At 40.2% G+C, this 15,231-nt stretch overlaps 1 protein-coding gene across 2 annotated transcripts in view; it reads right to left on the minus strand.

The window, feature by feature from the left end:
* Nucleotides 1-1,165: 1,165 nt before the first annotated feature.
* LOC108149950 (sarcoplasmic calcium-binding protein, beta chain) overlaps nt 1,166-15,231 on the minus strand; it is a 216,450-nt gene continuing 202,384 nt past the window's right edge. For both annotated transcript variants that reach the window (XM_041709974.1, XM_041709975.1), the window contains 2 exons: nt 1,664-1,816; nt 1,166-1,603 (listed from right to left, as the gene is read on the minus strand). In XM_041709974.1, the coding sequence (XP_041565908.1) occupies nt 1,487-1,603; nt 1,664-1,816 (270 nt within the window). In that variant the 3' untranslated portion in view covers nt 1,166-1,486. The remainder of the gene's footprint in view (nt 1,604-1,663; nt 1,817-15,231) is intronic.

A 15,231-nucleotide genomic window follows, 5' to 3' on the forward strand; every position in this document is an offset into this window, starting at 1 on the left:
GAAGACTAAACAATGTCAAAATATTGTTCGTTATCGTACACTTTTTTAAAACTAGAGTTTCGAAAAGACTGATGAAATTTTTAAGCTCCGAATATTTTCCGCTGAATTTTCACAATGATAAACTCGGAGTCGAGCACGAGTTGGGGCTAACGAGGCTGAGCGTAGAGCTTCGGCTTCGCCACCTGTTTTCACGGCAATCTATCTCCTCTCTGCATTCTTGCAATTCATTTGCCTTATCAATTGATGAATTTAAATCATCAAGACTGCATTCCAATTTTTGCGCTTGGATCGGAGAAGAACCCGAATCTAGCCGTTCTTCAAAGCGACGAATACTTATAAGTTTTCCAAAAATGATTAATTTTTTAATTTTCCTGATTCCATGATTTTTTTTAAATTTATTTATTTAAAATATATAAAAATAAAACCGAATAAAATAATTAATTGAAGTCCCAAAAAATTACTATAAAAAATAATAAATAAATTCGAATCAAAAACAACGACGAATAAAAATTTTAATATTTAGCAAATTTAGCATCTAATTGCGGCTTAAATAGGTTACGTGTTTGATATAAATTGGTAACTTTTTATATATATAATATATATTTTTGTGCAAATTGGTTTGCTATTTAAATTGCACTTAAACTTCATTTGTTGTATGTATATTTGTGTCAAAACTTGTTGTCTTTACTTTTTTGTTCACTGTCCACCCGGGGGCGCCATGAAAAACTTAGAATATTTTTTCTAATTAAAATCAACGAAAAGGAAATTGTTGGTGTGAACTTTATTGGCAAACGACAAGGAAATGGAAATAACTGCGTGCGATCAAAGCGATTCAAATTTTACGATTGCTTATATTTAATTTCTATAAGAGTACTTAAAACCTAGCTTAACGAAGGTTGGCGAAGACAGAGCGACTTCGCGAGAGCGAGAGAGAGCTTTATTGTGCTACCGCCTTCGCCATAAACTAACTTACAGTAAACTTCATTTACGATGACTTTCATAACTTCAAGGTTTTATCAAATTCAATAACAAAAAAAATCAAAGGATCCAACAAATGTTATTAAAAGATTTTCGTAATTAACTAAGTGCATAGTTTTATCAATTGCTTGTTACCCACAGAAAAGGTTACTTGTGCAATACAATTTTTAAACTTCATAAGCAATGGTTTATTTTGGTATTTATTTATTACAACTTTAATTGAACACAACAAATATTTGTAATCTAGTTTCGAGAGAGAGGTATTAACTTAAGAGCCTTTTTGGGAGAGAAAATCAACATCATTACCTATTTTAAACTTCTGAGAGCAAATGTACTTAACTAACTAAAAAACTTTAAAGTTAACGAACTGGTTATCTGACGATTCTACACAAAATGATATGAATGTATTATTGCTATGTGGTAATAAATTTAAAGTCATAGTAATTACAAATAAATCTTAATAAATAGTAGTTGAACAACAGCGAAGACAATTAAATGTACAAAATATTTATAAAGGCCCAAATAGATTTACTGCTGGATGATTATCAGCAGTATTTCCCAAAAATTGACCATACAGTTCTTTGTAACGATCTAATGAAAGACCTCCACGTTTCCGATCCTCGTCCTGGAAAAAATAAAGTTCTCAAATTTTTTAGCTTTTGTTAAACAACTTAAACTAACTTACATTCAGCAATGTCTCGAAGGCTTTGTCAATTGGTGTGATATCGTCGATGGCTACTCTAGTTATGCAGTTATAACGGTATTCTTTAACTCCAACAATACCATCGCTGTCTATGTCAAGTAGCTTGAAGTTCGATTCAATAAATGCTCTCATCGCCTATAAAAATGAAATTTTATTAAACAATTTTTTATTTAACTATTTACTTAACTATATTTCAGAATTTATATCTTAGGTAGAGCTTGAAAAGTTCGATGCCTTAATGACTTTAAAAGTATTCGCGTTTCCTGTATTCATCTGATATTAATTTACATATTGGATTTTCAAACGGACTAGGAATAGTGTGTATTCGGTTAATACCTATCGACACAGCAATAATTTTTCAAATCGAATCTTTTTTTACTTACTGGATATTTGAAACACGAATTTGATACTTCGGAGAAAAAATTCATAAGTCCAAGCTTCAAACTAAATCAGAAAATCGTTTTTGAGCCAATTGTTGTTTGCAAGGTATTTTTAAGTATCTTATTTACAGCGCAATGTTACTCGGATAATTATGCGACTTTTAATTTTTTTTTTCTCAGATTTCTTGACTTTACACATAGGTATCGAGTTTGATTCTCTTGGTCACACCCGTTCCACGCCAATCAGTTCTCTTCAATGCACCTGGTTCGTATTTTTTCTGCACTCCGATTTTATTTATTGTATCATAACCCCTGTGGGCAATATGGACATATATTCTATTTTGTGCTTAATGTAAATAAAACAGTTTAAATTGTCGATTTCTGTTCACCATTTTTGTTTTCAACTGTATTTATTTTGTGCACTTTCCGTCCACTGCGCATTATTGTTATATCCTTGCAGAGGGTATTATAATTATAGTCAGAAGTAAGCAACGCAGTGAAGGAGAAATTTCCGACCCTATAAAGTATATATATTCTTGATCAGCATCACTAGGTGAGTCGATCTAGCCATGTCCGTCTGTCCGTCCGTCCGTTTCTACGCAAACTAATCTCTTAGTTTTTAATATAATATATCTGCTGAAAACTTTCCCAAAAATTGTCTTTCTATTGCAGATAGTATAGGTCGGAACGAGCTGGACGACTATAGCTAATAGCTCCCATAGGATCAAATTTAGAGTTACGATATAAATTTCTTTAAAATACGTCGATTACAGCTTATAGCTCCTATGGAAACAATCGGAATTAAAAAAAAAACAAGAAAGGAACCAAACTTCGGCAAGCCGTAGTTCATATACCCTTGCAGCTATTGCATGAATTAAATACTTTTGAAAACATTTAAATTATGATTTACTTGAGTATATGCTGAAAAATATTGAAACTATGATGATTTGCAGCTCAATTATTATATAGTTATTTTATATATTTTAATTATTTCTATGGGAGCTATATGATATAGACGTCCGCTTTTGATAAAATTTAAACCATAATTCTGAAATAAATAAACATTGCTATATGACGAAGACCTAAACAAAAAATTAAAAAACAGCAAAGTTATAATTTTTTTCATTTATTTTTCCGATTGTTCCTATGGGAGCTATATGCTATAGTCGTCCGATTTTGATGAAATTTAAACCGTGAATCGGAAATATTTAACCATTACTATATGTCGAAGAACTAAACAAAAAATTAAAAAACAGCGAAGTTATAATTTTTTTCATTTATTTTTCCGATTGTTCCTGTAGGAGCTATATGCTATAGTCGTCCGATCCGGCTCGTTCCGACTTATATACTACCTGCAATAGAAAGACAACTTTTGGGAAAGTTTCATGCAGATAGCTTTAAAACTGATAGACTAGTTTGCATATAAACGGACGGACAGACGGAAAGGCGGACGAAAAAGACGGACATGGCTAGATCGACTCTACTAGTGATGCTGATCAAGAATATATATACTTTTTAGGGTCGGAAACGTCTCCTTCACTGCGTTGCAAACTTCTGACTGAAATTATAATACCCTCTGCAAGGGTATAATAATCAAAGAAAAATTTAACTTTTCTATTTTTAAATTGTTTTAAAACATTTTTTTGAACGTTCTAAATATCTAAAATTTCAGAAAAACTATTTTAATTTTATTAAAATCGGACAATGATTTGATAAAGCTGAAATAAGAGCCTTCGAATAAATGAGCTAAAAATCGTTATCGCTTCAATGTAAATTAGATGTTTTAAAGAAAATTTAATTTTGGCAACAGCTGCCAGAGTATATAAACTTTGACTTGCCGAATTTGGCTTCCTTTCTTGTCTTAGAATCTATTTTTATTATCAAAGTAACACAACTCCTTGTCAAAGTAGTTGTGTTTATATAATTTGTATATTGAAAAAAAACATTAAAAAAAAACGTTCTGACACCAGTTCACAAAAAAATGAAAAAAAAAATGTTGTTGTGATGTCCGTTAGAAGTTAGAATTAACTTGGGGATGGGAAAAAAAATCTAAAACTTAAAATATAGAACGATTTTGTAGGATGGTCCCCCTTTTTAAGTGGCTCTGGCTATCTGGCCATTTTAATTGAGAATGGTCTAGGCTTCGAAAAATGGCGGGTTAAATTGGGTTAGCTGTTAGAGGTCTAAGCGGAGAAAACGGAACCCACGTTTAAAAGTTGGTAATCACTTGGACTACACGGATGCAAAAAAACCTCTCATCCGAGCTCCCGGAGCTTCTGACGCATCACCAAAGATGTGTGGCCTGGCGTTGTCCTGACGGAAAAAATTTCGGCCTCTGTTGGTCAAAAATGGCCCCTTCTTCAAGCGGTGCAGTTGCTGGCAGAATAGGTCCAAATTGAGCTTTCGGATAATCCGGGCTTGGTCAACGCCTGGGCCGCTTCACCGCGCTTCGACCACGACCGTTTGCTCTTCACGTTGTCGAAAGTGACCCACTTTTCATCGCCAGTCACCATCCGCTTCAAAAATGGGTTGATTTTTTTGCGATTCGGCATCGATTCGCATGCGTCGATACGGTCAAAGATGTTTTACTGTGTCCATTTTGTGGCACCCATACATCGAGCTTCTTTGTGAATCCAAGCTTCTGGTTTATAACGGTTTGTTGACTTATGTCCAGGTTTTGGCCGATGCTACGGCTGCTACTATGTCTCCCTCGACCAATTCAACGATTTTATTGCCGGATTTTCTTTTTATTTCGCTCCGTGTACCATACCGCAAGACTTGTTTGACACCCATATATTTCGAAAATATCCCCTTTTTTCAAAACGGCGATATCAGCTAAGTCCACGTCCACGCGGATCAAGCAACCTGAAGCAGCCACAATCAGAACCAGCTACAACCTGCGGCAGCCGCCCCGTCAACATTTTTGATCCCTCGGTGAGTTCTTTCCGTCATTTCCGGAGCGAACAGTGCCTTTCGAACGAGTGAGGTGGACGAGGTTCCACTCAGCGACGTATTGGCTTTCGCGGCCAGCAGCTAAAGGGTTTCGATCGGTACTCAGGCCGTCGTCGAGTCGGCATAACCTTCTCAAGCAACTGAAGTCGTTTTAAGCTTATCTTATAGTTTCACGATATAAATGTGTGTAAGTACTACCCATAGTACCCCGTAAATCAATCGGGACTTAGACCCACAATATCAAACCTTTCCGCACCGCCAGATTACCTACGTTTGGATCGCAAAATTAGATTAACAAAGGGACTCATATTAGTTTACTTAAATCTCTCCTTTCAAGTCCCTTCTCTTCCTTTTGAGCTCCACGTGATTAATCGAACCTTCAAAAGTTGTGAATTAAATTAAAAACGGTGACCGTACTTTTTGCTGGCCGAGTTGGCTTCCGCTTTGACGCCATTAATTGTTTATTTGGCGTTCAAGTTGATTTTAGAATAAAAATTTGTGTACACTTATACTTACTTGCAATGATTAAACGTGAAAGTTGACAAGCATAACATGATTGCCTTGGGGGCTTACCTTGGGAGACTACCTTGGGAGAGATGAACCGGTCTTAAACGAGTCCAGCAGGGGTTCCGACTTTTTTTTTGTATCGAATTCTTTGTTGGAAAACTGCTGCTAAATTGAGGAGTAATACGCCCTGAGTATATGGTCTAGTCCATACTGGTATCGAAAAAACGAAAGGATATAGCAGTTTCTTAGCACTTCTAACGGTTTTTTTCTGACTACCTACCTGTTTCAAAAAACATTTATTGTCATCTTCCGCAAAAATGATCCCTTTACCTTTCCCGAACAACCTTGATACAGAGTCTGACGCCTCGAACTTTAAGTCTGCATCCGCAAATTAGCGCGGCAAACAATAAAGTCGAAAGCACCATCTGTTGTGAAAAACAAACAAGAAGGCTGTTTGTCGTTCACCAAAAATGAGCGTAGCATAGTGCAGAGTGCCTTGAACAGTTACCGTTTTCCTAAAACGCCTGTAAGGCTTCAAGCTAAAGGTAGCTGCGCCCACTTGTGATTGGCCTACCACCGGTCCTTACGCCGACGAACATGATCATAGCGTCCTCTCCGTCGTATCTACAATAATTCTTTCGTGGAGCCAGATCTTTCTTCTCAACGTCCGGCTGCTACTTGTAGGTCCAGACAAAAGCTGACGAGATGAAGGTGCTTGCCAGTTTTGACACCGGACTCCCTTAATTTTGTTTGTGTCCACCAACTGAAGATTCAATCATTACACCTATTAAATAAGAAAACTCTTCAAGGTTTTCTTGCTATACATAAATATTTTTGTCAGCTTTACTGTTGCATTCTCAGATTTTTTTTATATTTCTATAAAAAATCATAGCAAAGAACCTCAATTTCCCAACAGTCAAGCCCACATGCTTAAGTTTGCCATATGTAAACGGGCGAGTATAAATCGTCTTTAACTTATAAAGGCAAAACTCCTGCAACAGGATCTTCACTTTAATTAATTTCTCGCTCAAAGACCCATGACAGCTCCGAACATAAAGGCATTTTCAACCACTTTATGTAACGAACATTGATGAATTTTGCTTTTGCGGCCTGTTGTTGGGCTTGACCACTGAGCGCACGCAATGTTTACCTCGGCTCTGGCTCGTCAGCAATTGGGGTTGTTGTTCTTGCTCAGAAATCAAGGCGGCCCAACTAATTATTAACAAATTCGATTTGCATCTCCACCTCTGCTGTTAATGAGGCTAGCTTCGCCCACCCTTCCATCGGCCGTTCTCCCTTCCCTTCACTCCCGGAACAGCCCCTTCGCGGCTTTGGTTAATTAAGGCATTGTCCGCCGAGGACAAACATTAAAATTTAAAACATCATAAAAATTTATTTATCAACTAAGAAAGACAATATGCTAAAGTTTGGGAGCTCTCCATGATTCCTTAACAGATATATATAAAAAAATATAAAAATATGAGACAAATGGCAAAATTATAAAATATAAAATAATGTATAATAGACAATATAAATTATAACTTGGGTACAGTTCTTAGTAATAATGTGGTATTCTAATTTAGTTTTGCTTGTGAATACATAAGGTATTAGATTCAACAAAATAAATAAATCTTTATGGACGAGGCAAGGAATTTAATTTGGTTAGCTAAGAACCTGACCATTTACAATATTCGACTGCAAAAAAAAGGAGGGTGATTCGAGTTATCTCTGTTTATTTCCACTCGAATTCCACTCAATAGTTTTAGTTATATTTTCTTCTCACTTCTTTCTCTTTTCCTTTTGAAGGTAAAATAAAAAACAAAACAAAATAGCGTTAAAAACAATAAAAACAAAAATATATGTCAATTACATACGTCCCAGCATTATCCGAACATGTAGCGAATTCGGAATGCTGCGACAAAGAAAACATAAGTATCGCACATAAACCGGACCACACATTAAAATCTATATACAACAGAACAAAATCAAAGATAAATTAAATTGACAAAAAAGACGTGATATATAAAATACCGTGCAACGGCAACAACAACGAAATATGCAACATGATATATATAGGAACAACAAAATCGAAACTAAAAACAAGACTAGCACAGCATAAATCGGACATCAAAGCTAGACACAATACGAACGAACTGTGCCAAGAATAATCACTCTCTGAACTTCGAAGAGGCGAGTATCTTATCACAAGAACAACACTATGCCAAACGATTCACCATAGAAAGGCTACATATCATAAAAACACCTACAGACATACGGATGAACTACAAAACGGACACTGACAACTGCGTTCATTTATATACACACTTACTAGGGAAAGAAAAAAAATTAGTTAACAACTCCACGTCACCGGACGCAGACGTTTAAATTAAATGTATGTCAAATGTAAATTGTTTTCTGTTTGTTAAAAATATTAAAATCGTTGTAATTATTTTATAGTTGTCCTGAAGACGGTTGCCGAAGAGCATCCGAAATATATTGACAAATAACCAAAATTAAAAAAATTGTGTAATTTTTTCAACATCCTGAACTCGAGCCGGCTTTGAAAAGGTCGCCAAAAACCAACTAGATTCTTGAAAACATGAAAGTTATGATTTACTTGAAGCTGTGATGGTTTGCAGCTCAATTATTTGATAGTTCCTATGACAGATACATGATATCGTTTTCCGATTTTAATAAAATTAAAAGCGTAATTTTGAATTGTCAAATTATTAATTAATCAAAAAGAATTTCTAAAAAAAAAATACGAAAAAAAAAGTTGAATTAAAAAAAAAAATTTTTTAATATTTGTATTGTTGCCAAGGGAGCTATATGACTTAGTAGTCCGATTTTGATGAAATTTAAACGATAATTCTGAAATATTTAACCATTGTTTTATGTCGAAGAACTAAAAACAAAATTTAAATCAAAGCAAGTTATCATTTTTTTCATTTATTTTTCCGATTATTCCTATGGGAGCTAAGCTATAGTCGTCTGATCCGGCTCGTTCCGACTTATATACTACCTGCAATAGAAAGACAACTTTTGGGAAAGTTTCTTGCTGATATCCTTAAAACTGAGAGACTAGTTTGCGTAGAAACGGACGGACGGACATACGGACATGGCTAGATCGACTCTTCTAGTGATGCTGATCAAGAATATATATACTTTGTAGGGTCGGATATGTCTCCTTACCTGCGTTGCAAACTTCTGACTGGAATTATAAAACCCTCTGCAAGGGCATAAACATATTAAGTGCATCAGTTATTGTATTGCATGAGTAGAGATTGGACCAATCAAAGAAGGATATAAAATGATTTGGCATCAGAAAGTCTGCCTTGCGAAAACAATGTAATCGCTCAGTAGACTCTTCTGATTTTTCTTCTATAACGGTACCCACGTAAATTGTAACGTAGAAAGTAGGATGAAATGGATCTTCCTGATGCGTAAGTGGTGCTACACTGGACAGAAATATGCTTTCAGGATTTGCTGCAAAGCAAAGATCTAGTAACCGATTAAGTGCATTTCGAACATGGATTGCTTGGGATAATGATAAATCAACCAAGCCTGAAAATTTAATACTGTTTTGTATTACGAAACGCGAAACTTGTGACTGCAGTAGGTTCGAGACGATTTGTTTTGCGAAAATTGTAAAAAAACTTTTGCGAAAGTACGACGACAAAAAGGAGTGGTTACGATGACGTTCGATTGATCACTAACTTTAATATTTCAATAATTTCTCTTAGAAACTAACTTATGCTAAGGTGGCGAATGACGGGGCGAATTCGCAAGAGCGAACAGATGAAAGCTTTATTGGCTCCCGCTCTCCCCCTACAACTAGTGATTTAAAATACAAACGCCAAGTGCGCAAACACCGCCCCCTCTGAAGGGACGACGTCCTTCAGCCCAGAACGGGAAACAGGGCCAGTCGGTGGACTGCTCGCCGATACTCCCCCTCCTGCGTCCTGACGTCCGCCACGCGAACCTTGCTATTGGCGCCGGCGTGCACCGCTACCTGCGACGACGACGACGAGAGCTCCCGCTAGATGACCTGGGGTCAGGGCTTCGTCGTCGTTCGGGTCGCTGCTTAGAGCTCCGAGGGGCCTGGAGTTGAGCACGGCCTCCACGCTGATGAGCAGAGTTCCGAGCTCCTCCGCGGTCAAGAGGTCTTGGCCTACCGTCCGAAGGAACAGGTGCTTTGCAGACTTCACACCTGCCTCCCATAGTCCGCCGAAGTGCGGTGCTCTGGGCGGTATGAACGCAAACTCGCATCCTTTTTTTTGATGCGAATATTTCGATACCGCCCCACTGCTCCACCAGACGGGCTCGGATCTCCCTCATGTGTCGATCTGCGCCGACGAAGTTAGTGGCGTTCTCGCACCACACCTTCTTCGGAATCCCGCGGCGACGCACGAACCTTTGAAATGCCAACAAGGAGTGTTTAGGTCAGACACTAATTCTAAGTGGACCGCTTTGAACGCAAAACGTGCGAAAAAGGCCACGAACGTCTTGTACGGTGGCTTACCACGGATACGATACGTAGTGCTGGAGGGACCACAAAAATCAACGCCACAGTTATTGAACGGGCGGAGAACATGAAGTCTATCTGCTGGCAAGTTTCCCATAATTTGCTTCAAGAGTTGCGGCTTGCAGCAAAAGCAGCGCAAGCACATTTGAACTGTTTATCGGCACACTTCTTGAGCATTAACTAGCCATATTTTCTCGCGCAGACGACTTACGAGAGCTCGTGGGCCAGCGTGACAGTTCGTAACAAAGGATCTGACGAACTGTGAGCTTTTAGACAGAAACAACGGGAATTTGGCTTCGTACGGGATAGGAGCATTCAATAACCGACCCCCAACTCGTAGCAATGTCGGAGGGCACCAATCTAATTTATTTTCCTGAAGAAAAGGGTTTAAATATTCGTTGCTACCGGTTTATTTTTCCGAATTTTACTTATGCCGTCCCTGAATTCGTGAAATTGGATAACTTCGACAATTTTATCAAAAGCGAAATCCAGTTCTCTTGGCAAAATACTTTTTTCAAAGGGCTTCGACACCTTTCTGCACCTTTGAATAAAACGAAAAACCCACACGAAAACTCTCAGAAGCTTCAGGTGCGACGAAAAGGACTCTATTTTCTGAAGCACATGATTTGGCTCTGGGCTGACTACGAGAGCTATTGTTGATTTGCCTAGTTCCAGCGACATTACATCAGCCGGCAGTTCGAAATGTTTATTTACAGGCCAATAATTTTCTGGGTCTAGCAAGAACGAACGAACCAAATGGACGTTGTAAGCTCCTCTACGCCACATCCTCGGGACACTATGTCTGCTGGGTTGACTTTCGTGGGAACGTGTCTCCAAATTGCTTTCTCCGACCACTCCTGAATTTCTGCAACCCGGTTCGAAACAAAAACCGACAACGACGAGGGATGTGTTTTGATCCAGTGCAAAGTGATCTCGGAGTCTGTCCACAGGAAAACATTCTCAATAAGAGAATTTAGCAATGGCCTGACACGATTATAGAGATCTGCTAAGAGGTGAGCTGCACACAGCTCAAGGCGAGGCAAAGTTTTCGTCTTTCGATTTGGCGGTCAATAAAGACACTTTCAAACCTTCAGCAGTTTGAGTCCGAACGTAGATGCACGTCCATACGATCGCAAGGAAGCATCAGCGAAACCATGTATTTGAATCGGGACTTGTGGATCTGTGTTGACGAATCGCGATACCTTAATTTTCAGCAGCTGCAAAAGCGTTGCTATAAACGTCACCCACGATGTAAGCAACTGCATCGGTAGCGACTCGTCCCAACCTAATTTTCGAAGCCACAGTTCCTGCACCAACATCTTTGCCTTTGTGACCAAAGGACACAAGAGGCCAAGTGGATCGAAAAGTCGAGCTCTCACCGACAAAATATTTCGCTTTGTCGCGCGAAGATCCAGGAAAGAGTCATCCAAGCGAAATTGAAAGTAATCTTTAACCGGTAACCAAACCACGCCAAGGGTCTTAGTTACGTCTGAGTCTGCCATAAGTGGCATTTGAAAACCACTTTGCCAATTTAAAGCCTGCCTCTTGCAAGACCTGAGAAACTTCGTCTCAAAGACTTTGCAGGTTCTTAACGCATCCGACGCTAGTCAACAAATCGTCAACATAAAATTCATTCTGAATAACCTTTGCGGCTTTTGGATGAGTTGCTTGCGCCATCTCTCCTAGCCGCATTAAACACCGAATCGCAAAAAAGGGTGCTAGAGAAGTTCCATATGAAACGGTGTTTAACTTAAAAATTTTCAGGGACTCAGAGGATCTCGTCTCCATACTATGAGCTGGAAGTTTCGGTCAGCTTCGTCCACCATTACTTGACGATACATTTTTTTGACGTCGGCCGCAGGGGCAAACTTATACAATCTAAACCGAAGCAGAGTCGAGTACAGCTCCTCTTGGATAGTTGGGCCTACCATCAAGATGTCATTCAACGCTTCCTGCGTGGAAGTACGGCTCGATGCATCGAAAAGTACTCTCAAATTAGTTGAAGTACTTTGTAGCCACTCTTCTTCAAGCCCCAAAAAATAGATATGCTTATCGACGCTGATATGTTCTTTGAACTGTTATCTATTGGCCAGATAGAGCAGGGGTCAGAATTCCCCATCTTACAAAAGACAGTTCCCGGCTGGATAGTGTCAGGGAGATGTGCCTCTGAAAATAATGAAAACGTTGAAAAAATGATGCATCTCAGCTGCCAGGAGTAAGCGTTGGAGTTAGTTGTCACAACCCTGCAGAAATTTTGAACTATGGAGGACTTGTCGCCCAAGGCTAATTTCCATACTCCTGAGCAACAACTCTGTCAACAACACTTTGAGAAATATACTCAATGAATGTCGTGCGGTAGATTTTCGGTTCGTTTGCCGTTCAAATCTGAACCAAATACTCTTGGTTCATCATGCGAAACGTAGATTTTTGTCGCTAGAAAGGAATTCTTAAAAGAACCCTTCGTTGAAGAAGATGTATCTTGAATTCATGGTGGAATATGTTTCAATGGGCCACATGTCCACCACCAATGACAAAATTGCGAATACTCCGCACTATTTCATTCCGCACCAATACGTTCTACGGCTACAAAGTACTTCAACTAATTTGAGAGTACTTTTCGATGCATCGAGCCGTACTTCCACGCAGGAAGCGTTGAATGACATCTTGATGGTAGGCCCAACTATCCAAGAGGAGCTGTACTCGACTCTGCTTCGGTTTAGATTGTATAAGTTTACCCCTGCGGCCGACGTCAAAAAAATGTATCGTCAAGTAATGGTGGACGAAGCTGACCGAAACTTCCAGCTCATAGTATGGAGACGAGATCCTCTGAGTCCCTGAAAATTTTTAAGTTAAACACCGTTTCATATGGAACTTCTCTAGCACCCTTTTTGCGATTCGGTGTTTAATGCGGCTAGGAGAGATGGCGCAAGCAACTCATCCAAAAGCCGCAAAGGTTATTCAGAATGAATTTTATGTTGACGATTTGTTGACTAGCGTCGGATGCGTTAAGAACCTGCAAAGTCTTTGAGACGAAGTTTCTCAGGTCTTGCAAGAGGCAGGCTTTAAATTGGCAAAGCGGTTTTCAAATGCCACTTATGGCAGACTCAGACGTAACTAAGACCCTTGGCGTGGTTTGGTTACCGGTTAAAGATTACTTTCAATTTCGCTTGGATGACTCTTTCCTGGATCTTCGCGCGACAAAGCGAAATATTTTGTCGGTGAGAGCTCGACTTTTCGATCCACTTGGCCTCTTGTGTCCTTTGGTCACAAAGGCAAAGATGTTGGTGCAGGAACTGTGGCTTCGAAAATTAGGTTGGGACGAGTCGCTACCGATGCAGTTGCTTACATCGTGGGTGACGTTTACAGCAACGCTTTTGCAGCTGCTGAAAATTAAGGTATCGCGATTCGTCAACACAGATCCACAAGTCCCGATTCAAATACATGGTTTCGCTGATGCTTCCTTGCGAGCGTATGGACGTGCATCTACGTTCGGACTCAAACTGCTGAAGGTTTGAAAGTGTCTTTATTGACCGCCAAATCGAAAGTAGCTCCCCTCAAGACGAAAACTTTGCCTCGCCTTGAGCTGTGTGCAGCTCACCTCTTAGCAGATCTCTATAATCGTGTCAGGCCATTGCTAAATTCTCTTATTGAGAATGTTTTCCTGTGGACAGACTCCGAGATCACTTTGCACTGGATCAAAACACATCCCTCGTCGTTGTCGGTTTTTGTTTCGAACCGGGTTGCAGAAATTCAGGAGTGGTCGGAGAAAGCAATTTGGAGACACGTTCCCACGAAAGTCAACCCAGCAGACATAGTGTCCCGAGGATGTGGCGTAGAGGCTTACAACGTCCATTTGGTTCGTTCGTTCTTGCTAGACCCAGAAAATTATTGGCCTGTAAATAAACATTTCGAACTGCCGGCTGATGTAATGTCGCTGGAACTAGGCAAATCAACAATAGCTCTCTTAGTCAGCCCAGAGCCAAATCATGTGCTTCAGAAAATAGAGTTCTTTTCGTCGCACCTGAAGCTTCTGAGAGTTTTCGTGTGGGTTTTTCGTTTTATTCAAAGGTGCAGAAAGGTGTCGAAGCCCTTTGAAAAAAGTATTTTGCCAAGAGAACTGGATTTCGCTTTTGATAAAATTGTCGAAGTTATCCAATTTCACGAATTCAGGGACGGCATAAGTAAAATTCGGAAAAATAAACCGGTAGCAACGAATATTTAAACCCTTTTCTTCAGGAAAATAAATTAGATTGGTGCCCTCCGACATTGCTACGAGTTGGGGGTCGGTTATTGAATGCTCCTATCCCGTACGAAGCCAAATTCCCGTTGTTTCTGTCTAAAAGCTCACAGTTCGTCAGATCCTTTGTTAGTTAATGCTCAAGAAGTGTGCCGATAAACAGTTCGAACGTGCTTGCGCTGCTTTTGCTGCAAGCCGCAACTCTTGAAGCAAATTATGGGACACTTGCCAGCAGATAGACTTCGTGTTCTCCGCCCGTTCAATAACTGTGGCGTTGATTTTTGTGGTCCCTCCAGCACTACGTATCGTATCCGTGGTTAGCCACCGTACAAGACGTTCGTGGCCTTTTTCGCACGTTTTGCGTTCAAAGCGGTCCACTTAGAATTAGTGTCTGACCTAAACACTCCTTGTTGGCATTTCAAAGGTTCGTGCGTCGCCGCGGGATTCCGAAGAAGGTGTGGTGCGAGAACGACACTAACTTCGTCGGCGCAGATCGACACATGAGGGAGATCCGAGCCCGTCTGGTGGAGCAGTGGGGCGGTATCGAAATATTCGCATCAAAAAAAGGATGCGAGTTTGCGTTCATACCGCCCAGAGCACCGCACTTCGGCGGACTATGGGAGGCAGGTGTGAAGTCTGCAAAGCACCTGTTCCTTCGGACGGTAGGCCAAGACCTCTTGACCGCGGAGGAGCTCGGAACTCTGCTCATCAGCGTGGAGGCCGTGCTCAACTCCAGGCCCCTCGGAGCTCTAAGCAGCGACCCGAACGACGACGAAGCCCTGTCCCCCGGTCATCTAGCGGGAGCGCTCGTCGCCGTCGTCGCAGGTAGCGGTGCACGCCGGCGCCAATAGCAAGGTTCGCGTGGCGGACGTCAGGACGTAGGAGGGGAAGTATCGGCGAGCAGTCCACCGACTGGCCCTGTTTCCCGTTCTGGGCTGAAGGACGTCGT

This window comes from Drosophila elegans, unplaced genomic scaffold, assembly GCF_018152505.1.
Source record: "Drosophila elegans isolate 14027-0461.03 unplaced genomic scaffold, ASM1815250v1 contig_524, whole genome shotgun sequence".
Lineage (NCBI taxonomy): Eukaryota > Metazoa > Arthropoda > Insecta > Diptera > Drosophilidae > Drosophila > Drosophila elegans.